Source organism: Nipponia nippon, unplaced genomic scaffold (genome assembly GCF_047370975.1).
Source record: "Nipponia nippon isolate SJK-2023a ecotype South Korea unplaced genomic scaffold, ASM4737097v1 scaffold_3, whole genome shotgun sequence".
Taxonomy (NCBI): domain Eukaryota; kingdom Metazoa; phylum Chordata; class Aves; order Pelecaniformes; family Threskiornithidae; genus Nipponia; species Nipponia nippon.
The window spans coordinates 34,426,925-34,450,589 of NW_028262347.1; the positions used below are offsets into that span (position 1 = coordinate 34,426,925).

Here is a 23,665-nt window from a genome sequence, read left to right on the forward strand (position 1 = left end):
CTCCATGGAGAGGTGCTACCACTGCCCGCTTGATCTCTCCTAGCTCGGTGTGAAAGTAGGGAAGGAGAGGTGGAGTTGTTCTAGCTGAGGTACAAAACTAGCAGGGGCTATAATGATATTTATCTGTTGCCCTTGTTACTGTCCTATTACTTATTCATGGCACGGTACATTGAAGGAGTTTCACATTTTGTTTAAATAGTTACAATTTAATTTTTTTACTTTTTTTTTCCCCCCCCACAATTTTTACATTTTTTTAAATGGTTGCAATATTTTTAAATGGTTACAATTGAATTCCCCTCTGCCTGGCAGGACTGTGGCTGCCCCAGCCTGCTGGAATGATGGCAAGATTCTGGGGAGAGATGCTTTTCCTTTTTGGATACAAACTGCTATTCAGTGTTTGGAGTCTTACTGGAAGTTTCCTTCAGGAAGAAAAACTGATGTTGACGTCAGATCTTTTTCTGACTTATTTCCTCTTTACGTACAAAGACTAAAAACAAAATTATCAAAAAAGGGCAAGCACTTTCTTCTCAATTTCAAAATTCTTTCAGCAGAGCTCTCACGGAAAGACATCTCTGGCTACAGACTTTTTATGAAGCCACATGCCTAATACTTGCTCCGGTGATCTCCTTGCTTTTCTGATGTTCCATGTCAGCCTGTGATAGTTTTGCTGCTTCTCTTCACGCCTAGCTCCATCAAACAGTGCCCACACCCCTGCGTTTGTATTCAGCCCAAAGAAAACCTTCTCTTTTATCTGGGATCCTTACAATAGTGTATATTGCTATGTTCTTGGCAATAGCTCTTTTTGTTTCAGCTACCTAATTCCATGAAGGAGCTTTACTGTTTCTTACATTTTATTCTGAATGAAAAACAGCTGTTACGACCAACAGCTACAAGGAGATTTTGTCCAAGCCCTAGCCTAATGCACCCTAAACCTCACTGAAACCATCTTTCAGAATGAAATACTGACTTTGAGATCTGACCTTTACAAAAGGCTGAGGTTCCTAGAGAAAACTTCTTGCACTAATTGGATATATCAAAGTTGAAAGTTCGGACTATAGAGTCAGAAATGTTCTTCTTCAACAAAAAGAAATATAAAACCAGGCCAAAATACTGTATTGTGTTACTGCAAGGCAGACATTACAGCCGGTCTGGCAGTTCCAGGCATATAGCTGGGGGTAGCTCAGCACCTCAGTTTCTTCCCCTCATGACCACAGGAGACTCTTGTCTTACACTGGGCTCCTTCCGCCATCAGCCTACCCATCAGTCTCAGCTCACAACCTGTATGTCTGACTGTAGTTTTGAAGAGCAGTGCTGTCTGATGTCCCTTAATGTGACAGCACACTCTGTTGTCTCTTGCATGTCACAGAGCATCACTGTTCCTTATCCCTGGAAGGCCACACACAGAAACATCTGGGAAAAAGCACGTTTAGGGCCCTTTGTGGGACTGGCAGAGGTGTATCTCCAAGGCCAGAAGCACCACAAACATGTGAAGGATCTCCAGGGCCCTAAGCAGAGAGACATGCACGGAAGGGATGAAAAGGGACCTGATTTCCCTCACACCAGCGTAGATGTGAGCCCCACCAAGGGCTGCCCCCCTCCTCTACCCCTCTTAACAGAGAGATGGATGGATTCCAACATTCCCCAGGAATGGGGTGGGAAGTTTTAAAATCCTCATCTCCTCCCTGAAATATTGGAGTGCAGTTCACAGCCCTCCAGACTAGAGCAATGGGGAGTTTTCTTTCTGGCTTGTACAACCTCCTGTGTCTTAAATCAAGCCCAGAAAATGAATCAAAATCCATTTTATCTGTGGTGAGATGGACTGGAGACTGTGGGGAGGCTCAGCAGGAGCTTCTTGCTGCAAACGCAAAAGGTAGGTCACTGCCAAGGCAGCCCACTGCTGGTCCATGTGCCTAGCTAAAATGCCACGACTTCCTTCTCTAATGTGCGACCTTGTGTTAAACAGGTCTTACCAACCATCAAAACATAAACATGTGTTGGCAAATGTGAGGAAACTTAGCAGTGCTGCATCCGCAGATAGCTGCAGTATGTGGACATTGTTGATGAGACTTTTCAAGAGCTGCTGGTCACATTTGGAAGCAGAAAAATCACCATGCAGACGCAACCGAGTCCAGCATGGAGCAAGATATTTATATTCATTGACTGAGAATAAAGCTGGATACAATATATTCTGTGGCATTTCAGTGGCAGAGATCCATCACTTACTTCCAAAAACAAGCAGGGAAATTATTTTATAGAAGTTTCTTTCTCTGTTGTAAATTATGTAAATGCTGTATGGACAATTTAAACTGGTTTGTATTACACACAGACTGCTGTTGAAAAGACTGAGAAGTTGTAAGGTCAGGGATCTCCAAGTTAGAAAAGGCTTTTGCAACTTACATCTTGACACTAACTGCAGTTACATTATAAAATACTATTTTCACCACAGGACCCTTGCTTCACCCATCGAGCAGAACGTGGGACCCACGCGGAGAAGAAACTGTTTGGTGTTTTGCTTTAACCATGTTATCCTGCATCTACCATGGTCCATGTGCAGGGCTGTGTTCAACTAATCTTTCTATGGGCTCTGCTCTGACACTCCTTCTCTGAAGTAACTCTGTCACAAGCACTTATTCATAAGGCTTCCCATGGCAGTGCTCTAATATTATCTTATTTTAGCTAGCTAAGGCTCCATTCCTGAGCACTAGTTATTATGTGGACCTTTTTGTCCACCTAATAATTATGTGTAATTATGTTGTTGTTATTGTTACTATTATTATTATTATTATTGTTGTTGTTGTTGTTGTTGTGGTTGCTTTTTTTTTCCCATAAGACTTACGGGAAAAAAGTAACATGATGCTGTTTGATGGAGTGCAAACTAAAGTACATACACTGGGGAAAGCCACCAAGGATGTGCAGACAGCCAGCATTTTGGCATTTCCTGAATTCTCCGCAATTAATATCACAGCCCTTTCATGTTGTTTAATTATTTTTAATGTCATTTTAGAAAGAGTGACAAATAGTTTGACATGCCACATTCCTACAGCCAAGCCAAGTTGCTCCTGCTTAAAGAACTGCACCAGAAAATAATGAATTATTTAAAACAGTTTTAGCAGAAATTAACAGAATTAATATTAGTCTTGTCTAGTTAAGGGAGGTAGGTTAAGAGAAACTGATGTTTGCAGTTTAGGCATGGATAACTAGAAAGAAGGTAATCTCCTAGCAAAGAAGTAAATAAAGGTTAGTGAACCAGGCCCAATATTAGACTTTGCTGGAACAGTTCACGTACAGGCCAATTGGAGTGTATGGCCAACAAAAAAAATCATTAAAAGTGAACACAACCTCTTGGGGGGTCTTGAGGTGTAGGGAAGGGTCCAATTCTCATTGCACCCTGCCCATGGTAAGATGAAGGCTGTGCTGCAGTATTTCCACAGAATTTACGGTATCTGTTTAGAAACTCAACTTCCTAATTGATGCGATACAAAAATATGGTGGTGAAATTGCAAATAAGTAGGCAGTGAAGGTGCGGATAGATGTTTCTGAAACGAACTTGCAAGTTAATATAAGCAGAGTTGATTTTCTTCTCGCTTGTTAGCAGCAAAAGGCTGTAACTCTATACATGACTCTGCAGGGTATGCACAAAATTGATCAATGCAGAGGTGAACTCTTCACTTGAGCTGTGGTTACTGAAAACCATCAGCTGCTTTCAGGGGAATCAAAGCTGCTGATGGCAATACAAATACAGTGAAAGCATCCCGGGTGTTCTGAGGGGATATCACTTAACAGGGAACCGACCGATCGTTCAACAGTAGCTTCCCCGAATGTGCTGCTGTCAGAGTTAGCGCGATTTAATGGGCTATCCAGCATGGACGAAGTGTGCCCCAAACAACCTGAATTTACTGAACTGATTCTCTTTAAACTGGTTTTGAAAGGCCCACAGAAATCGTATAATTTCATTTCTGCATACTTCAGTAATGTGGGAAATAATATGCAGGGCTATTTTCAGTTGCAAGGGCATATTGGCTTAGCGAGAGATGGCAACACATCAGGCATGCTACCATGTTTATGTAGCTTCTGGACTGGCTGGCTGGCATCTAGTTAGCTCATAGCTTGGGCAAAATAAGCTCAAATCTGTTCACACCCTTCTGTGCATTGGCAGTGATGTGTCTCCACTCACATCCCCATTCTGAAACATCGAATTTAACAGAAAATATTCTTGTGATATTTGACTTTGGATTTACTGTTTTCCTAATAATTTTCCTTCAGAATGGAAGGTTAGGAAAAGTAACAATGAAGAAGCAGGAGCTGTAGTAATTTGGCGTCTTGGACCCACGTTTGAGACTGGTCACATCTGTAAATGGGGAGGAAGATTTCTTGCTTTGAAACATTAATTTCCAATTGCAACAAGCAGAGTTACCATTCACAAAGCAATCACCATGGCTTCAAATTGCAGATCTGGAAAACTGCTGCAAAGTGTTAAATAGATCTTCTGGTACTCCACAGGATCACAGTATGGCCTTGATCACTTTGTGATCTACCAGTTCATCAGCATCCTGGACCCTGTGGTTAGGCACCTTGTTTCTGCAAGGAACTAGATGGGTGTAGCACCTTTCAGAAGGAAACTAGCTTTGAAATGGAAGGGGAATGGTGACAACCTTTACCTGGAAAAGTGCAAGCCATAGAAGAGCATTATGTATTTGCTGTATTTCCCCTGGCCTGAATACAATACCTGATTGTGCGGATGTTTCTGCTGCAGCCTGTGTGGTCACAGCGGAGAGGAGACTCAGGTCTTCACACACCAGCCTGGGGAACATTTCTGTTTTTCCTTAAAGGAAGTCAACTAGTTCCTCATCTGCATGGTTAGCCTTTGATCCTACAGTGCTTGAACCCAACTAGCTGATTTCAGGAACCTAGGAGTCAGGAAAAACACTTGGGTTATTTCTCGCACTTTTTTCCACAACCAGCCCCAGGCCATTTCTGAGCACAGGATACTGGCACAGTCATACCTTTAGTCTGACCAGCTACTGCTGGTTTTCACCTCAACCATCAGGTGAGTGCTTTCAAAGATTTTTATTTCTTGTTCAAGGAATTTTATGTGCCTGCATTTGGGGGAGAACAAGATTCCGTTTTATTCCTGTTTATCTCACTCTTCAGTTTCTCTGGGTTGGTAATAAGTCAGAGGCAAGTTGTTTTTAAGACGTCATTTCACAGCTCAGTTGTGAGCACGTTCACGTAAAGCCACATTCTGCCCTTGTTTACACTCTGCAGCTCTGCTGGTTCCGCTGGGGATTTGATGAAGGAAATAAGGTCAGGATGCAGCTCTTTGAGTCCAATCCCACCGAACTTACTCTGGCAAAAAAAGCTTGTGGGTTTCCTCCTCCTAATACCCAATGCAATGGAAGGAAACATATGCTCCTCCAAGTGACCATGGAAACTGGTGTCTGGGTTTCCAAGGTGATTTTCTGGCAAGTGGCTGAAGGAGGAAGCGGTAACAAAACAGGATCCCGAGCAGCAGAAAGCATCCACATTCCTGGCGACGCAGCAGCCTGCGCTGAGGAGGCCGCAGCCACAGAGACAAACAGAGCAAACTCCTCACTTTTTAAAATCACCGTAGGTGTCAAACAGACGGCAAAGGATGGGTAACTCAGTCTGTGGTCCCAGCACATCTATCTGTTTCCTTTCCTGCTTCTATCTGGTGACTGATATGGGTCTTATCCAACTGACATCTTAAGGCTCATATAAGCTCGCTTTTGATAGAAAATAAAAGAGCAAAATGACACAGGGAGAGAAAAAAGAAGCTGCTTAAAACCAACTCATACCTTGAGGTTAGGAAATTCTCACAATCTGTAGATATATATATTTAATGCTTCATAGTAGTAAATAAGAATGGTTTTCTATCTTGCATTTTGCAAGACATGGAAGATATGTGAAAAAGGATCAATTTCTCTTTCAAGTGCAATAAAAAGACTTTGCAGAGCACATCGGTATTCCTCCTGGGGCTCCAAACTAGCATACAGCAGAACCCCTCCTTCCACATCTTACAGGAGGACCAGGACTCTCCTTATCTCTCTGTCAGCATAATTCCTTCTTGGAGTAAAGTTGAAATACAGTGAGGTGCAACACGGCACAACGGAGTGGAGGAGGAGGAAGGACTGGTGACAAGACCGTTTCCTTTCGCAGCAGAGAGGAAGAGAAGTTGATACACACAGACACATGTGCTCCTCCAACTCTGCGCAAGCATTAAAGCCTGTCACAGAGCGCGCTCACATCATGAATTGTGGAGTCTACTGATGTACACCAGTTACATGACCACAAGCAAGTACAGACATAGCGTCTAACAGCGGAACAACCCAGCAACAGGGATGTTACTGAAGATTAGATGAGGGACTGTTGCAAATTAAGACCAGACCCAGCAGGAGAGCTACCCATCCTGATATAATAAGTCTAATCCGGAAACAGCAGCAAACGGTTTCCTTTTTGCTGGAAGAGAAGGAGCCAAAGGAATTTGCAGCTTCCCTGTAGCTGTCGGGAGGAACTGCTGAGTATCAAAATCGCAAACATGAATGAAACTGTTGCTAAGTGTTTTCTTGTGCATTTATATTCACGCTTTCAGCTATTAGTAAAGCCTTATGAAGCTTGATGGCCAAGTTTTTCATTAAAGCCAGAAAGTCCTATTCTATCCCTGCAGGATACAGTTATTGACAAGTTATTTTAAGATTGTTTCACGGCCACAGGATAGAACCAAATTATCCTTAAAAGTGCTGTGAAGTATTTTGACATTAAGCCTTCACTTACCTAATTGTGGGATTGATTTCAGAATTCCTCTTTCTTCCCCTCTCTTCAACTTTTAATGGAAAACCTGTGCTTGCAAGTGGTGGGGGAGATGTACGACAGCAGTCACTGAAAGCACTTTGCTTACCACCAACACAGTAAGGGGATATGGTGACAATGAGGGGAGGGGATGTAACCCGCATGAGTTAGTCTGACTGTGCCAAGACAACCCCTTCCAACCTTATCATCGATCAACTCCCATATGCATATTTGTCACAAGGTAAGTTCAGGTTTTTACTCCGAGAATATATATCCCACTGATAGCACTGCCCAGTGTAGTCTGAACACTCAGTTACACGATGGGGTTGTGTGTACTCCTCTGCTTTACTTTCCCATCCAGACTGTACCTGCAGTTGGACACGCTAATGCTGCACTACACTACTCAAATTAGTTTAACAGTTTCCATGGGGTTCAGGTCAGTACTAAATGTAGCTTTTGCATCTTCTCAGAGCACTAAGACAAAATCTGTTTGCAGTCTCACAAGTGTGGGACATACCTTCTCCATCAGTTGAACATGATGCCCAGATACCGCGGCCAATTCTGAGCAGCTTGGTATATCCCCATGCAAAGGGCAGCAACACACAGAGGTACTAGCACTGGCTTTGGAAGGACTAGTCATGTTAATAAGGTACCATACCCGAACTAACTAAGCCATGCGGATGACTTTGCCTTCCATACCACCTACCTATAGTCACATTTGTAGTTTACTGTTCCCTTGCAGGGTAAGGCAGGATAACTGAGAACATGCTCTTTCTTGAAGAATGAGTAAGATTTGCTACAGTCATTTCCTGTGACTTAGGCATATCCAGGCAGATATGGGACTAAATTGCTTTTTTATAAGTACAATTAAAGTATCGTAAAACTAGTATAGCACATTGCAAATGAAAGAATTGTATGTGATTGTTTGTAATTTACCTGGTGAAATAACCCCATTAACTCCCCAAAATTTAAATATTCTGAACCATTTGAGTTCAAACGTTTGTGTTAGAAAAATAAAACTATTTGAACTCTGAGTCTATTATTCTTAGATATACATTGGCGATGTATAGACCTTTCCTAAGAATTAAAAGCTTTGTATTAAACACATTAAAAATATTAGACAAAAAGTTTTCCATATAATTACCATGTCTACATCCCATACTAAGGACAGCTAGTGCAAGAAGGTAAAATGAACACATAGGTAGGAGCCAGCAGAAGACTTGGCAGCACTTATGAGGCTTCTATATAAAGTAATTACACACGCCACTGGTCTGAGATCAATTATTTATATCCTCTTTTATATATTGTAGCTCACATTTTATTGGCAATTGTTATTACCAATTCACTTCAATAGAGGGCAAAAGAGACTGAAGTCGTCATCTCAGACTGGAGGCTGCATGCAAGAGTGAGAATTAAGAAATCTGGGAAGATTACATACAATTGGAAACATGACCAAAGTAAAAGAAAAATACTAGAGCTGTACAGGTTTGGGGTAATTTTAATTTCCCTTAATGCTTCACTGCTCTCCCTATCTGTGAGTCATACTGAAATAAACACAAGAGCTTGGTGAAACAAAATGAACTCCAAACTCCTCACAGTCATTTTTCTCTAGTCTTGAAGAGATTGTAAGCACCAGTTTAACAGTACCATGAAAAATATATGGTTTGGTGAACTGGAAGTACATTCTCCTGCATTTTCTTTTACTGACTTTTAATGCAGCAAATTTCTGAATAATTTGGTGCACTTAAGGGATTTCTGGTGGTGAGTGACCATTTTATTTGCTTTTATTTTCTCTCTGATTTTGTTTCTCCATTAGAACAGGGGCTTTGCAGGCTATCTAATAGAGCATTTCAAATGGTCTCTTTTCTGTTACTGAGTTTCAAACTCTTTCAGTAATGCTTTAAAATTCACCTGCTTTCAGACACAAAGGCACAATATCCCAGCAGTTATTAAAAAGTCTAATGTTTTATGAAATGTGAATAGACTTTGTTTGGTCTCTGGGATAATTACTTCTTTCATTCCACCTAAGAATGCAGAAGAGAAAGACAGCTATGTTCTCCACTCTGCAATGAATCCCACAGCAATGGACCACTCCAACCTTCATATCCTTAAAGAATTCCTCACACAGTGATACTTGTCTCCTGCTATTCTTCTCAAATTTTGTCTGCACTGATACAATTTGCTGTAGCGGCCTTAATACAGTATCTTTCAATAACTGATAGCTTTCCCACAAAACTCTTTCCCTCTAAGTTTGTTTTTTTTTTAACTGCTACCAGTCCTCCACATTTACTGTCTGCTTTCTTGATGCTCATGGTCTTTATTCTACCAGGACCATGGTTGAAGCATTATGGATTTTGTTCCCCAGCAGTTTGCAAGCACTGTGAAAGACAACATTTGAATTCAAAATTATCTTGACAAATGAGAAAGAGTTGATCAAACGAGGAAATACAATAGAAACAAGGACAAATATGTCCACTTTGGAGCAGAAAATCAACTACAGAAATACAAAATGGGAAATAGCCTGACAAAGAACTCAGCTGCAGAAATTAATCTAAGACTTATTGCAGAGTGCAAGAGAAATATGAGTTGACAACTGGTGCAAAAAAAAGTAATTGTCACTCTGGGAGATGTTAGAAGGAGCATCACATTCAAAATGGTACAGCAATCGTATTCACTGTGGGTGAGCTCTTACCTGAAATACAGTATTTGTTGTGGGGTGCTGTACCTTAAAATAAAGGGCTAGGCAATGGTAACAACACATCACATATGCCATTCCTTTTCCTTTCAGCCCAGCTAGAATACAGACTATGGCGTTAAGGAACTTGGAGCAGACTTGCCTAAAATTTATGGAGGTGGAAGTAAGCAAAATTCTGATGCAAAAGAATCATGCCATAGTGATTTTTGGGTCTTGAGTACAAAAGACCTGTCAAAAAATTAGTTTGTCATTGCTTAACCGACGTGATGAGGATCTGATACCTGATGTCCCTTCACAGAATCACAGAATGGTTGAGGTTGGAAAACACCTCTGGAGGTCATCTGGTCCAACTCCCCTGCTCAAGCAGGGCCACCTAGAGCTGTTTGCCCGGGACTGTGTCCAGATGGCTTTTGAATATCTCCAAGGATGGAGACTCCATGGCCCCCTTGTCCACTGTGTTGGACACAAGTGACCCTGGCCAGACCACCTGAACACTTACATCTTGGTTCTTCTAAGTATGTGGGTGTGAGAGTGTGAGTGAGTGAATTAAATCTTTGAGAAAATGACTGTGAGTGGGTAAAGCCAACGTACTTAGAGATTTTGTAAAATAGTATCACCTTCTCCTTCCATAGAGTCTCACACTGAGTTTTTTACGCTAACGTCTTAGCAGAGAGGAAAGCACAGATAGCGATACATGCTAGAAGGCTGAAAGACCTGGGTTTGTGTAGTCTGGGTGTGAAAAGCTTCAGAGCAATTAAGGTGATAGTTTTCCATATGTAATACGTTATTATTAAGAGGACAACAACCAGCTGTTCCCATGGATGCTAAGAGAAGGACAAGAAAACAGCTTCAATTGCTGCAAAATGATTTTGGCTGAGTATTGACAAGAGTGAAACCCTGGCAAGAGCTTACCTGGACACCTCACAGACTCCTCACCGGAGACTGTGATGCACATGACCGGCAAATATTTGTCACCAATGTCTGGACACTGTCTTACTGCTGGGGGCTGGACCAAATCAGTGATCGACAGCGCATTTCTGATGCTCAGCACCAGATTTATTGCCAAAGGCCCTCTGACTCAGACACCCTGGTGCCAGCCCAGATCCGTGTCAGATAGAGACTTGGTGCCTGTGCCAAAGTTTTGTCACCGCTGGACTAAACAATCTCTTTTAGTCTCTTCCTGACCTATGTTGTTATTGTTGCTATGAAACCCTTATTCATGGAAGCAATTTTTCCACTGGCTCCATGGACTTCTGCTCTTGTTTCTCACTACAGGAATGTTAAAATATTTTAATTCTTCTTCAATAAAACTGAAAACAGACATGCTTGAACTGGGGGGGAAGAATCTGTTTTAGCCTAACTTTTTCATTTCAGATGACTTTTGAAAAACTCTATTTGTTGGCTAGAGGTTACACAACTGCAATTCTTTGAGCAGATCTTTTGTTATTATCCGTCTGACAAAGAGATGGCAGCAGGGTGGTGCTGTTGCATTTTCCTCTTCTTTGCTATTTTTTTTTAATCTCTGTTTTTTCAGGAGTAACAAAACCAAGCTTCTGAAGTTTCGGTGCTTTACCAAAAGTACACATGGAAATATTTGCATCAGGTATAAAGTTAAAAAACAAATAGCTATGCATTTTCAAAAAGTTTTATGGGAATTTTAGACACAGTACTCCCATTGCCTTTTCAGGTAACTGCAAAACTCAGCTCTGAAGTAATCTATGAAATTGAACATTCAGGTATTAAAGGCTGAATGAAGCCTACAAAATCTTCATGTTCTGTAATTGTGGGAGAAATCTTATGGTGAGAGCAGGACTGAAGAGGGAGATCCTCTACCTGTATTTTTAGTAGGATCAGGTCAATAAAAACACATTTTGTGTATAACCTGGTTTTGAAATGCTCCTCTTTTGTACACATCTTTTTTTTGCACTTTGCAGCTTTTTGATTACATTTTCATTCACGAAATGTGAAAATGGGAAGTAGGTAACCAAGGTAACAACGGTGCCCCTGGTGTGTACCCAAGGGTGCGCAAATCTCAGGTCACAGTCCTAAGCCAAGCTGTACCTTGTCTGTAACAATCCCTGCTCTCCTCCCATCGTTTACGAAATAAGATCTCACCAGCGGAACCACATTTTGGGGAGCACCCACAAGGAAGGAAGACAGCTGAATATTATACAGTACAGGTATATAAAGGTATTGCTGCAACCGTTTGCCAGACACATCAAAACTATGCGGCGTTTGCGGCTGAGTCAGCCTGGAGTAAACGCTCCTGGCACGGAGTGGTGTAATTCACTCTCTCCTTGTAACCTCCACTAAGTGCAAAACCTGACAAGTGGTCATGACAGTGAGGAAGGTACATGCTAAGATGGTCAGCGGCAGACTGGCTGTGTCACAGGGCAGCACACCAGATTTCTGACTTGGGACACAAGAAAACACATGGCTTACTGTGCATCATTACCCCCTACTGGGTGTCCCCCCATCGCATTGCCCTCCTGCTCCAGTTCAGCTCTGTGTGACTTTCCTTGTCTAACAGAGTGAGAAAAATGCTCAGTGTCAGATGGTGCTGATAACACTCATTTGCCAATGCCGGTGCTGCATCAATAAGGTTGAGAGAAGTGGTTTCTGTTCTGATGATTTCACGTATGCCCTTGCAGACCACTTCTCTCTTCAAGTGATCAGTGTGAGGGGGTCTTTGCTAAGCATAGTTGCTCCGAAACATCCCAATTAAATTTCTCAACTCATTTTTATCTGAAAGTGCTTGCACATAGACTCACTCTAACGCCAGGCCCTGCTGTGACTCTAACCCACAGCTGCTTGACAACAGATAACCACATTAGCAAGTGACAAGCTTATCTGACAAATGGCTTTTCGGCCAGATTCTTGTCTGTACGCTTTAGACATCCGGGGTCTTGTGGGCCATTTCGGCACCAGCAATAAACTAGAGACTGAAAATAGATTACTTATAAGGTATTTATTTCTTTACGCAGGAAAAAAAGAAAGTTTATCTTGCTCTTTTCTCCTTTCCCCAAACAGGACTCCCCCATTTCTTCAATTCATTTTTCCATTTCTTCCCACTATTCAAGCTCAGTCCCATTCCTCTCCGGGCATCCCTCCAGATGTCTTTCCCGTTGAGGAACCTTTACTTTCCCCCTGGAACCAATACATGTAAGTAGATTGGTATATTGCTGAGCGCTCAAATCCCTTTTTATGAGTACTTCTGCCCCCTCGGCATTTCTGCATAGTGACAATCCTGCATTCCCTGTGTTGCAAAATTCTCCTGGTTTGTATCTGCAGGCTAAGATGGAGATGAGGACAACCTCTCACCTGTGAAACAGTCAACCGAGTTGAAGACATCAGTAGAGCTCCAAAGATGGGCTGTTTATTCAGTCCTTGAGCCTTCTCCCTCCAACTTCTGCTACCTTCCTCAAATAACTCTGCCACTACTTACTGGTTTGGGTTTTTTACCTATGTGGGCTTCACATTTTCAGAAGTATTTAGAAATGGTGAGCTCTTCAATGCTTGGGTGCATAATCTGACGTATTTTAAAAAGACCCAGGGGTTTCACTTCTGACCCAGTTTTCAAAAGGTAAACATATGGATGAAACCAGAGAAATCTTTGTAAAATCTTCACCCTGGATCCTGTTAAGAAAAACTGTTCCCTAATTAGTTTTACGATGGCGTTTGATGGCGTGATATGATCACGTATATGAATGGTATGACACGGCCAACTGCAAACAAGGGAACAAAATGCACAATGATTAATGTAATGTTATATACAACGTATAATGATTAATATAACGTTTTTCCAGCTGCCCCCTTTTAATCATTCAGGATGCTATTAATGGAGTAGGTAAACGTGCCTGCTTACAGAGCACGATGTTGGTCAGGGTAAAGACGAGTAAGCGCCTTCTCCCCGTTCCGACGGCTCCAGCGAACGGCACGCCAGCAGGTGACACCGAGGGGCTGCCTCGCCGCTGTCCCGCACCCCACCTAGAGCCCACCTCTCCTGGGGCTCCGCGGAGTCAGGCAGGAGCCGTGCGAGGCGGGCAGCCGCCGGCGGCCGTGACCTGGCGCCCAGCCTGCCCGGGCCAGGGCGGACCCCCCCTGCCGGGAAGGTGCCGGCGGCCGCCCCGCCCCGCCCCGCCCGCCCCCCCCCGCCGCCCCCGCCCCGCCGCCGCCGCCGCTCCGCCTCCGGGGCAGGGAGGGCTCGGGGCGGGCTCGCCTCCCCGGCGGCGGCGGCGGGAGAGCGGGCGCGGGGGCCGCAACTGGAGGAAGATGAATGTGGAGAACCAAGATGTGCTGCTGGATCTGGAGGGGGAGGAGGAGGGAGAGGAGGAGGAAGATGATGATGATGGGGAGACCGGTGAGTAGGGGGCTGGCGCGGGTGTGGGTCGGCGGGGGCTGCAGCCCGGGGAAGTTCCCCGCGGAGCCGGTGTCGCGGGTGGGGAGGGCACCTGCTGGCGGCGGGCCCGGGCAGTGACCGGGCCGGGGCCCGGGGGGCTGGCGGGCAGGGCGCCTGCACCGCAGCTCCCCTCCTCCTGCTACAACTTCTGATGATTTCCTCGTGGAAAATCCGTGGTCTCTTTGTCTGCGCTGGCGGAGTGTGCCCGGTGGGGCTTCCTCACGAAGCGGCGATGCTGCGCTCCCGCTGTCACGGCATCGGCACCGGCCAGTTTCCAGAGAAGCACCGAAAACTTTACCGTGTCCCTCTCCTGGGAGGCAAAGGCGTGAGATGGCACTTCACAGTCAGCGCGATGCTGGAGACCTCTGGTGTGGCAGTGAGCTCCCAGCACAGGCCCAGCCTGTGCCAGGGTGCCTTGCTCCCCTGGAAAATGCGAGGAATGCCATCGCCTCCGCACCCCCCGAGCCTGCAGCGTCCCCCGGGCCTGATCCGTGGGGCTGGCATCAGCTTCAAGGGCCAAGCTAGCCCTCCCCGTACTGCCTGACTTGCCTGCCTTAATTTGACAGCCAAGGAAAGGAGGGGGGGAAATCACCCCCCCTCCAAAAAAAAAAAAAAAAACCACATGAGGGAGAAAATTGGCAAAGCATAGAAAGATAGTAATTTTGCTGGAACAAAATTCATATTGTGTCTGCCAGAAATGCAGACAGGAAAATGACCAGCGAGTTTTAAATTCAAAGACAGTGTATGCTAGTCTTGTCCCAACAGCAGCAGCCCAGGACAATAACATTTGTATTTACCGTGGGAATGAATTCTATTGAAGTATTTCCAGAAAACAGCCCAAAAGGGGTTGGTGCTCAGCTGGTTCAGACTGAAGGGGTCTATTCATTTCACTAAAGAGACACAGATTTACTTCAGTTCAAAATCTGTTTTCAGCTGCAGTACCCAGGATATTGTGAAGTCTTTTATTTCTACTTGTTAAAAGGGATCTAACAAACAAGGAATGCAAGCAAATGTCAATTTGACAAGCAAGTAGAAGATAGATTTGTATATATACATTTTATCAAATGAGTTCCTGATCATTATTGTTCCGAAGGTTGTGAATGTTTTTACTGAGAAATGCAGAATTCTGATAATTTTTTAATATGGGGGGCTGAATTTCTGCATTTGTAAGAAGTTATAGCAAGATTAACTCACTCTGATACTCTTGTTGCCGCTAAATACTAAACCTTAAGAATTGCCTCGTTTATTCAGTTAGCTCACTCCAAAAGTGTATAAAGTTTGAGCCTCACCCAGTGTCAGGGAATGTCTTTCCTCCAACATGACTAGCCTTTGTTTCAGATGCTGTGGGAGTATCCCTTGCTTTACAGTAATCGTCCAAAGACAAATTCAGTTTTCCATGCGAAGAGAGGCAGAGGAATTGTTTGACTCCACTCCCCGAATTAAAGGGTGGATCAGCACTGCAATGTATTAATCAACACATGCCTTTTTCTTTCCATTCTTCACCCCAGAGAACAACTAAATTGTTCCTACTCATGACTCTCCATCAAATTTGGGGTTAGCTCAGCTTCCAGAGCCAGCAAATCATGAACTGCACGTTCTGCTTGCAGGATACAGCAGTTTGGGAAAACACATGCTATGTGGCAAAATTGACTAAAAATTGAGCAATGATGATTCCATGAGTTGTTATGCAACGCCTGTTACGCAGTGCCCAGCTCTGTCACATTTGCTATTCTGCCTTGCAAAATGCATGCCTAACAGTCTTGAGGTTTTTACGTGAAGTATAATTACAGGAGAGCTATTTTATTAGTCTGAGAAACTTGTAAGTCATCCATTTACCTCCAGTTTTATCGTACCACTTGCATCTGCATTTTTCCCAAGAAAGCCATCCCTGCTTTAGCAAGTAAGCAGGACTTCTGAAGTCTTTCCAGTTCTATTCAAGATAAATCCCAAGTGTTTATAGCTCATCAGGAAAGCATTATTATGGCATATCAAAGTTGTGGTCATGGCACATAAAGGGAGTGCTCTGGCTCATATTGGCATGCAGTTGGTTTTGGTTATCCACACTGATGATGAGCAAACCACTCACATCAGAAGCAGACTTAGGCAGGAGTCCAGAGAAAGAGCTGGACTCATGAGTCCCAGTCCACAGGAAGGTACCACAACCACGCTGCCGGCCATACGTAGCTTTGAAATGGATTGTTTCGGTCAGTCTTGTGCTTAAGGAAGAAAGTCTTGTCCTAAGGTTAGGCTTTTTTGACAAGTTGAAACCCTTTTTTTTCAATGCTTAAACAAGAAGGGCAACTTTTTCTTTTGGAGTCAGACTGTTTTCAAGAGGATTGTTACATTAGTGGCATTAATTTGTTTCTGAGACATCTTGTTACCAGGCAGAAATGGTGGGAAGGACATTGACCTGCGGTTGCCACAGCATTTAAAATTCTCCAAACCCATTATTTTCTGCCTAGAAACTGTCAGACATTCCATAAACTGTAAAGTTTTTCTTTCCCTGGTGCCAAACCTCATACTATATCTAAATTAGTTTGCTTGTGTTTTGGGATTTACAGAATATCTGAGCGTGCTTTCCAGAAAAATTAACTTCTGCAGACAATATCCAGAGGCATCCATGCTGACTAACTGTTCCACATGAAATACTTTTCTCTTCATTGGGGTATGTTAGCATCTTGCTCACTCTTTGTTGTCTTGCTTTTGCTCAAATATTTCTTCTAGTTGTTCCTTGAGCCTTGAGTGTACAACATCTTCCCATCTTTTGACACTGCCGCAGTGATCATCAAGCCATGCTTTACAGATGACCAAGAAATGGATGTTCATATGTTAACCTTTTTCTTGTCGCACAATGTAGATACTGTGCTGATGAGGATTCCAGTTCTTTTTCCTGCAAAGGATTTCATGCTGTCGTTCAGCACACGTTTTTACCAACTACAATAAAAATGTACAGCACTACTGGCTTATTCAAGCAATGTTATTTGTTGAGTTGCAGCCTATAATAAACAATTTTGTGCAGCCCACTGTACAGCTGGAACCCTGTCCTAAGGGGTGATGTTGTAATCATAGCTATTCTTCACCTCATTACTTTTTCTCACTGTTCTGTTCTCTGCTTGTTTCCTTATGGCATATACTGAATTTTATCATATTGCCTGCCTGGAGCTTCTATTTTTTCCTATTCAATAGCTTCATTGTCTTGACTTGCTTCTCATCTGACCCTACAAATATTATTGATATCCTATACTGTACTCCAATATGAATGTACAGTATACCAACAGTGTTCTACAAATTACTCCAGTGTTTGCCTTCATGATGCTGTGAAATGGTCAATTCTCTACAGAAGTCTTCTAAAGGCAATGGAAAGTCTGAACAGTTAGATTCCTTGGTTGAAAAATGTAGCTTTGTCCTGCAATTTATTCACTGTAATCCCCACACTGTGGGAAATTTAAAAGTGGTCTACTCGGCAGGAGGTGCAGGGATCAGATCTGATAGTTTTATAACATGCAAGGCTTTATAAGCAGATTCTTTAAAGAAATGTAATTCTGTTTCTGAAAGGACAATATCTTGCTTTTCAGTCTGCCTACAGTAATGAGTAAGACTGCCCCAGTTCACTCCTATCCCACCTGGTTTTCTTCTCTTTTTCTTCTCTGTGTTGTTATCAACCTAAAAATTATTGGAGCACATTTCAGTCACCCACTGTCCCGAAGAAGACTGTGGGATGGGTATGTCTGATGAGCTGAGAATCAAGAATTTCTGCTCCCTGATTCTGTGCTCTGTTTGCGACACCGTCCTTGTACATGTGCATCTAGGAGATGGGGAACAGGAGCAAGCAGGAATATAGACATATGTCTCATTTATTCTGATTTACTATTGAGGCAGTGAGAGACTCTTCATGGTGAAATGGGACTTTTACAGGTCCAGGAAACACTGCCCTATAATACTGCTCAAAATTTAAACTACCTTTCATACCCTCATGTCCTTCCTCTTATATCTGTTACCCTGATGGTTTACCTGCATTTCTTCCTCTCTTCATACTTCAGTAATTTTATTTTTTGACTTTCTGCCCACTTCACTTTCACCAAATCCAAGCCACGCAGGAATCACAGCCTTGTCACCGAGTATGATTGCATTTGAACAGTACACTTCTGGTACCACTCACTGTTTAATTCTGATTTAATGATTTTTCTACAGAACTACTAAAAACACATAGTGAGAGTATAAATACTTAACTACAATATAATTACTGTTTTGCAGCTATTTGTAATTCATAAACTCTGGAGGAGAGCAGAGTATTTCAAGAATCAGACAGGAATTCAGGAAACTGATAAGCTTCACTAATTTCGCAAATCTTTCTCTTTTTAAAGTTTTTCTACTATAACAGAATTCTCAGTTGTCCATTGGAAACTTCCTGTACTTTGAAAGTGTTCTTCGTCCTTGTGTTTTAGATTTAGCTGGACTGAACTCAGTGCTGTTTACAGATAAGTCTGCAATCTGTAGGACAGACTTGTTACCTGCCACTGTATCAACTTGTGCCATTTGCATAATTTTAACAGTAATAGTTTTGTTTCTTTTCCTGGTTAAGTCATTAATTTTATGTCTGATATTTATCACAGGTGATTCCTTAAAGTTTTTCCTCTATTTACAAAGCCCACGAGTTCTTTTAAAAGGAAAAATACCTTATACACAATTATGCTCAACATCTTAGATTTTTTACATGACCTTTCAAGCATTATCATTTGTAAAAAAGAAAACTTCTTAAACTTATTAAAATTGATATGTGGGAAACAACCAGGCTTGTGTTACACGGTACAGAACTCCAGCAATGCCGTAGTGTTACAGTTATAGAAAGTAATGCAATCAAAAATGCACAAAAAATGTCCTAGTATCAGCTGATTTGCAACTTAGGCAGTATAGCAAATGGCAGGTAGAGAGCCTGAATTTCAGGAGACCGGAGACATGGAAGGGGTGATGTATGCATGCCATAACAGACGTCATGTCAGTCTGTGCGTCACACAAATGGACCTTTCAAAAGTAATTAAAGATGGATTATGAATAAGATCTGTTACTGTATGCGTGGTAAGTTCAACAAAGTTGTTATCATTTAAATCACCTCATCCTAGTATTTCTTGGTACCTGCCATTTCCTAGGAAGTGGTGGGTTGTGTGCTGTGGAATTAAGGTCTAGTTTGCCACTAGACATGTGGCAAACCCCAAGGGGGAGCTGGTGCTAACACTGATGTTTTCTGCTGTGGTAAAAAAAACAAACAAAAAAAAACCCCAAACACAAGCGTGCTTTTGTATGAGAGCAATTACCTGTCATAAATTAGTCTTTGTAATGCCTTCCAGCTTATCCCTTATGAAGAACGATGGATTTTTTTCTTTTATTGTTTACTTTTAGTTTGAGATACTACATTCTTGTATCCCCCCAAAAAAAGTCAAATAAAAAAACATTAGCCTAAGCTTGGGATTAACTGGGGTAGGTCAGGAAAAAGGGTTGCTCCTTTTTGTGCTTTATAAATAATGCACATATAATAAAACTAAAAATCCTGTGCTTGACACAAAAAGATCTTTGAAAAAGGTGCTGCAGGCCATAAGCATCTGGAGCCGTTGCAGGTGTATGTTTTACAAGATAATGCATTTAACAGGGTGTGAATGTCAAGGAAAGGCACTGAAGAATGGTGCCATGGGTTAGGATTGTTTATTGTTCCTATACTCAGAAAACAAAGGTGGGGACAGAAATATTATGCAAGTGCTGAGCTCTGTATCCTAATGCATAGAAAAATCAGCTTGCTTTTGCTGGACAGTCACTCTTGCTTCAGTGCGTGTCTCTGGCATGGTCCTTTCTAACAGTCTGAAGTATTGCTCTATAGAATAGATATGTTATTAAACTGATATTTGATTGATGTTTTTAATACAAGATTAAAAAATAATTTCACCAAGGCATGGGATTAATATCGCTTGTGACTTTTTAAGGGTTTTTTATTCAAAGCCAGGCTCACTGTCAGTGTAGGTAGAGCAGTTTTCCCACCGAAGAGTGTATGTGCTGCACTGGTCGCGATGAGAGCCCGCTAGGACATTGTTAGCATTTTGTGTTAGGGTTCAGGTCTCATGAATCTGGAAGTTGAAATGAAAGCCGTAGGCCATAATGTCACAAAAATGTCAAGCCAGCATAAATTGACTTGGCTACCAAAAGAAGTATTCCCCCCACAGCCACCTTACAGCGGCAGCTTAACTCTTCATGGCATTTTGGCCTTATTTTTCATTGGGGTATGTCAGTGGCAGCCTGGTAGGAATGCAAGGCTGTAAAGAAGGATACTGTACCCTTTATCTTATTACTGCCAGCATCTTCTGTGGGAAATGGAAACTGGCAGTCATCCGAATTGTCATCATACAATAGATTTTGTTCAATAGTCAGTCTCGGAATGCAAACATCTGAGCACAGAATCCTTTGTCTTCTCCACCCCTCATGCTTTACTCAGGCATCCCACATTTCTCTGAAGGCTTCGTGACAAGAGGAGTGTCTTGATTGCTTCCTGAGGAATTATACATTATATATCTGAAATATATTTTTGCTTGCTTCAATGGAATTATCTCTAACTGTTGTTCTCACCAAACTTGAGCATTTGCTAACAACAGTAGACATGTAGGCATGCTTCCCTGTATGGACTTCAGAAGTGAGATCCTGAAGTATCACTATAGCTAACTAGAAAAAAGTCCTCAACCTCAAGATGGCTTGATTTAATCTTTGAACAGTCCCTACTCCTCTGCAGGATCCAGGATCACTCCCCAACCTCCTTATGTACACATGGGGTACCTTCCCCAAGGAAGTCAAGAGGTGCGCTCAGGCCCCACGTTTGTATATACATGATTTAGTACTCTGCCTATGCAAAGATAACTCGCTTAAAGCAGTTGTTGGTTTATCAGGGGTGGGCTGCTGAGTGGCAAATGGTGAAGATTTACTTTTTCATTAGCATCAGGCAGCCCAGCACATATTCTTCCATTGCATGATACCATCGAAAGGGACCGTAATCCCTTTTTCCCATTCCTATCCTGCATCCATGTCAGAGAAGCTTCCTCTTCACAAGCCCTCAGTTCCAAACCTTATCAATATAGATGGTCCAATGCAGCAATTGACCTGTTGAAGGGCATAATATTACTGAATGCAAAATAGGCAGAGCCTAGATAGTTTTGCTAATGGAAGTAGCCATATTAATAAAACGTGTGTATTATGTTTCTGAAAGGGTAAGATTCACACCAGCATAGACCCCGCTAGCAGGAAGAACCAGGAAGACCAAATGGTTTTGGAAAGAAACCATGTTTACACATCTTTAATGAATACCAGATTCAGATTGGAAAATTAACAAAAATGTATTAAAACACAAAGTGACTGAACTTTAAGCAGTGTAGTTACAAGTCTGCTGGAGCATAAATATTCTTTAATTGATTTTATGCCTCATGTGGTAGAAATTGCAGCTTAGTTTCAAAATATTGTATAAAGCCTGAATAAGATTGAACCCTTCAATTTAGTGTTTACATTAAATAATTTCCAACTGAACCACTAATCATCAATATTCTTTAGACATAACTGAAAATAAAAGGTTTTGATTTTCAAAAACTGCCGCCAGTAGCAGATTTTGCTTTGCTTTTATAGTTTCCTTTCCTTTCCATTTTGTGTTGATGGATTTCCCCTGACCCCATTAATCTGGTTAGGTAGGTTCTGCAGCATTTTTTCGGTGTGATTTATCATGGGACATTAAATATTTGCATAGGAGTCTGCTTACAGTACAGTCATCAGAATGAGCTGCTGCACCAGTGTTCTTCTGTAGGAAACAGCCACCACCTCTGTTCTGTTCAAGTCCTGTGTGAGAGCAGTTGCTGCAGCAGGCTAAACGTCTGATAACTCGAGCATCCATGGTGTATTTCTGTCCTGTGGGCTTCTAGCTTGGGTGCATCTTTTGCCAAGGCATCTGACTTTCAGAGTGACTACAGGAAGATCTTGGTTCTTGGTCCACTTCTGTAGCAGAGACCCGTGACCTGTCCTTCAACCTTTACTACTTTGGGAAATTACAGTCAGATGAGGAATCTTCAGTGGGTGGGGAAGAAAATTTGGAACGAAGAGTGGGAACAAGAAGCACTTGTGTTGAGATGCAGTGGGTCCCCTGTGCCGTGGTGGTGCCAGAGCTAATGCATTTTGGTCAAGAGAAGGGAGATTAGTGACTTTTCAGTGGGTGAAAGGTTGTGCGTTCTTTCCTTCCTTTGTGGGAGGAATATTTAATTGAGAAAACGTCATCTGGATTGAAGATCAGGGTGGAAAATATGAAAACTGATTATAAAATGTTGTCGGTGTAGCAACCCTGCTAAAGGTGCTGGAAACTGATATTAGTAATCCAAGGACATCCCGCTGTGATCTGGCACAGTGGAGGAGTTGAAGAAGAGCCACGTCCTGCCTGTGGAGAAGCTGGGGTCTGTTGCTGTCAGTGGAGGGAGCCTGGGATAAGCACCAAAGGCTAGAACTTAGATCAGTGGAGAGACTCCTGTACTCCTGTAGCACAGACCGGGGTCTTGACTGAAGGGTCTGATAAAATAAGGAGTGTCAAAGAGATGGAAAGAGTAAGGAGATGGAAGAAAAGGCAAAACATCCATTGAGACCTAGGTGCAGACTAAGAAAGAAAGTAAAAGGGAAAGAGGAAGAACTGACAGTATTGATAAGGTAGAGCCGACCAGTGCAGCTATTTGCCTATTTATCTGGTCAGGATCTCATAAGCAGTGGCATAAAGATTCTTCCAAGTCAGTTCATCAGGAAAATAAGCTACAGCATGGGACTAAAGTAATATAACCATGGGTGCAGTGAATTGAAATAATTCACCTGTGGCGTTTTCATGCATATTTTTAATCTACAGTAAAAATCACAATGTGTTCATAGGTAATTTATCCAGCAGGAAAAAAAGGCTATATACCATTAATTATTTGCAAAAAATTTCCACTGCTCTAGGTTTGTCACTGCAGTTAGAGATAATAATAGCATTTAACAAAACAAGACTGAGATGATGATCCAGAGGGCTCTAGCATTGCCAGCGAGTTTTTTTTTAGTTTGTGTGCAGTATTACAAAAATTATTAGTGTTCTCTTTCTATGTGTTTTTTTCTTAAGTAGTCTAATGGAGGTTTTATAGGCATTAATGAGCAAGGATGAGGTTAAACAATGCACACTTTATAAACCCTTGTGAGCGGTCCTATTGACTAGAGTGGGAATAGCATTATTTTTGTAAATGCTATTCATAGTAGAGAATGCAGAACTAGTCCCTAACGGAGGAAATATCTTTATTAAATCTTTCATCATCTCCGTATATACTGATTTATTCTAGGAAAAATAATGAAATTCATTTAATTATTCTGCTGTCTATAAAAGATGAGAAGGAATTTGCACAAAAGGACAGTTTAATCTATAAACTGATGGCTGTGCTTAAGACAAACAGCCCAGCAAAAACTGCTATAATATTTGGTAAGACTTAAACATGTAACATATTATTAAAAAAAAAAAAGAAAAAAAGAAATCAATATGACCTGAAGAATAAATGAGTCAATGCTGGATTTTTTTTTAACTTGTTCCTTGCTGATAATAAAGGGAGGAGAGAAAAAGATTCAGAGGCAACGCAGTCTGGCCAAATAGAGCTCCAGATGTTTTTGTGAGTTTATTGGTGTTTGCAAGAAGAGCAAAGCTCTATTTTAGACCTGTTATGCACAGAAGAAGGTGGCTTTTAGGTAGA

At 42.1% G+C, this 23,665-nt stretch overlaps 1 protein-coding gene across 1 annotated transcript in view; it reads left to right on the top strand.

Annotated features, from left to right (window-relative positions):
• The first annotated feature begins 13,733 nt into the window (after positions 1-13,733).
• ANO6 (anoctamin 6) overlaps positions 13,734-23,665 on the top strand; it is a 79,957-nt gene continuing 70,025 nt past the window's right edge. Inside the window, exon 1 of the mRNA XM_087765569.1 lies at positions 13,734-13,862. Within this exon, the coding sequence (XP_087621695.1) occupies positions 13,775-13,862 (88 nt within the window). The 5' untranslated portion in view covers positions 13,734-13,774. The remainder of the gene's footprint in view (positions 13,863-23,665) is intronic.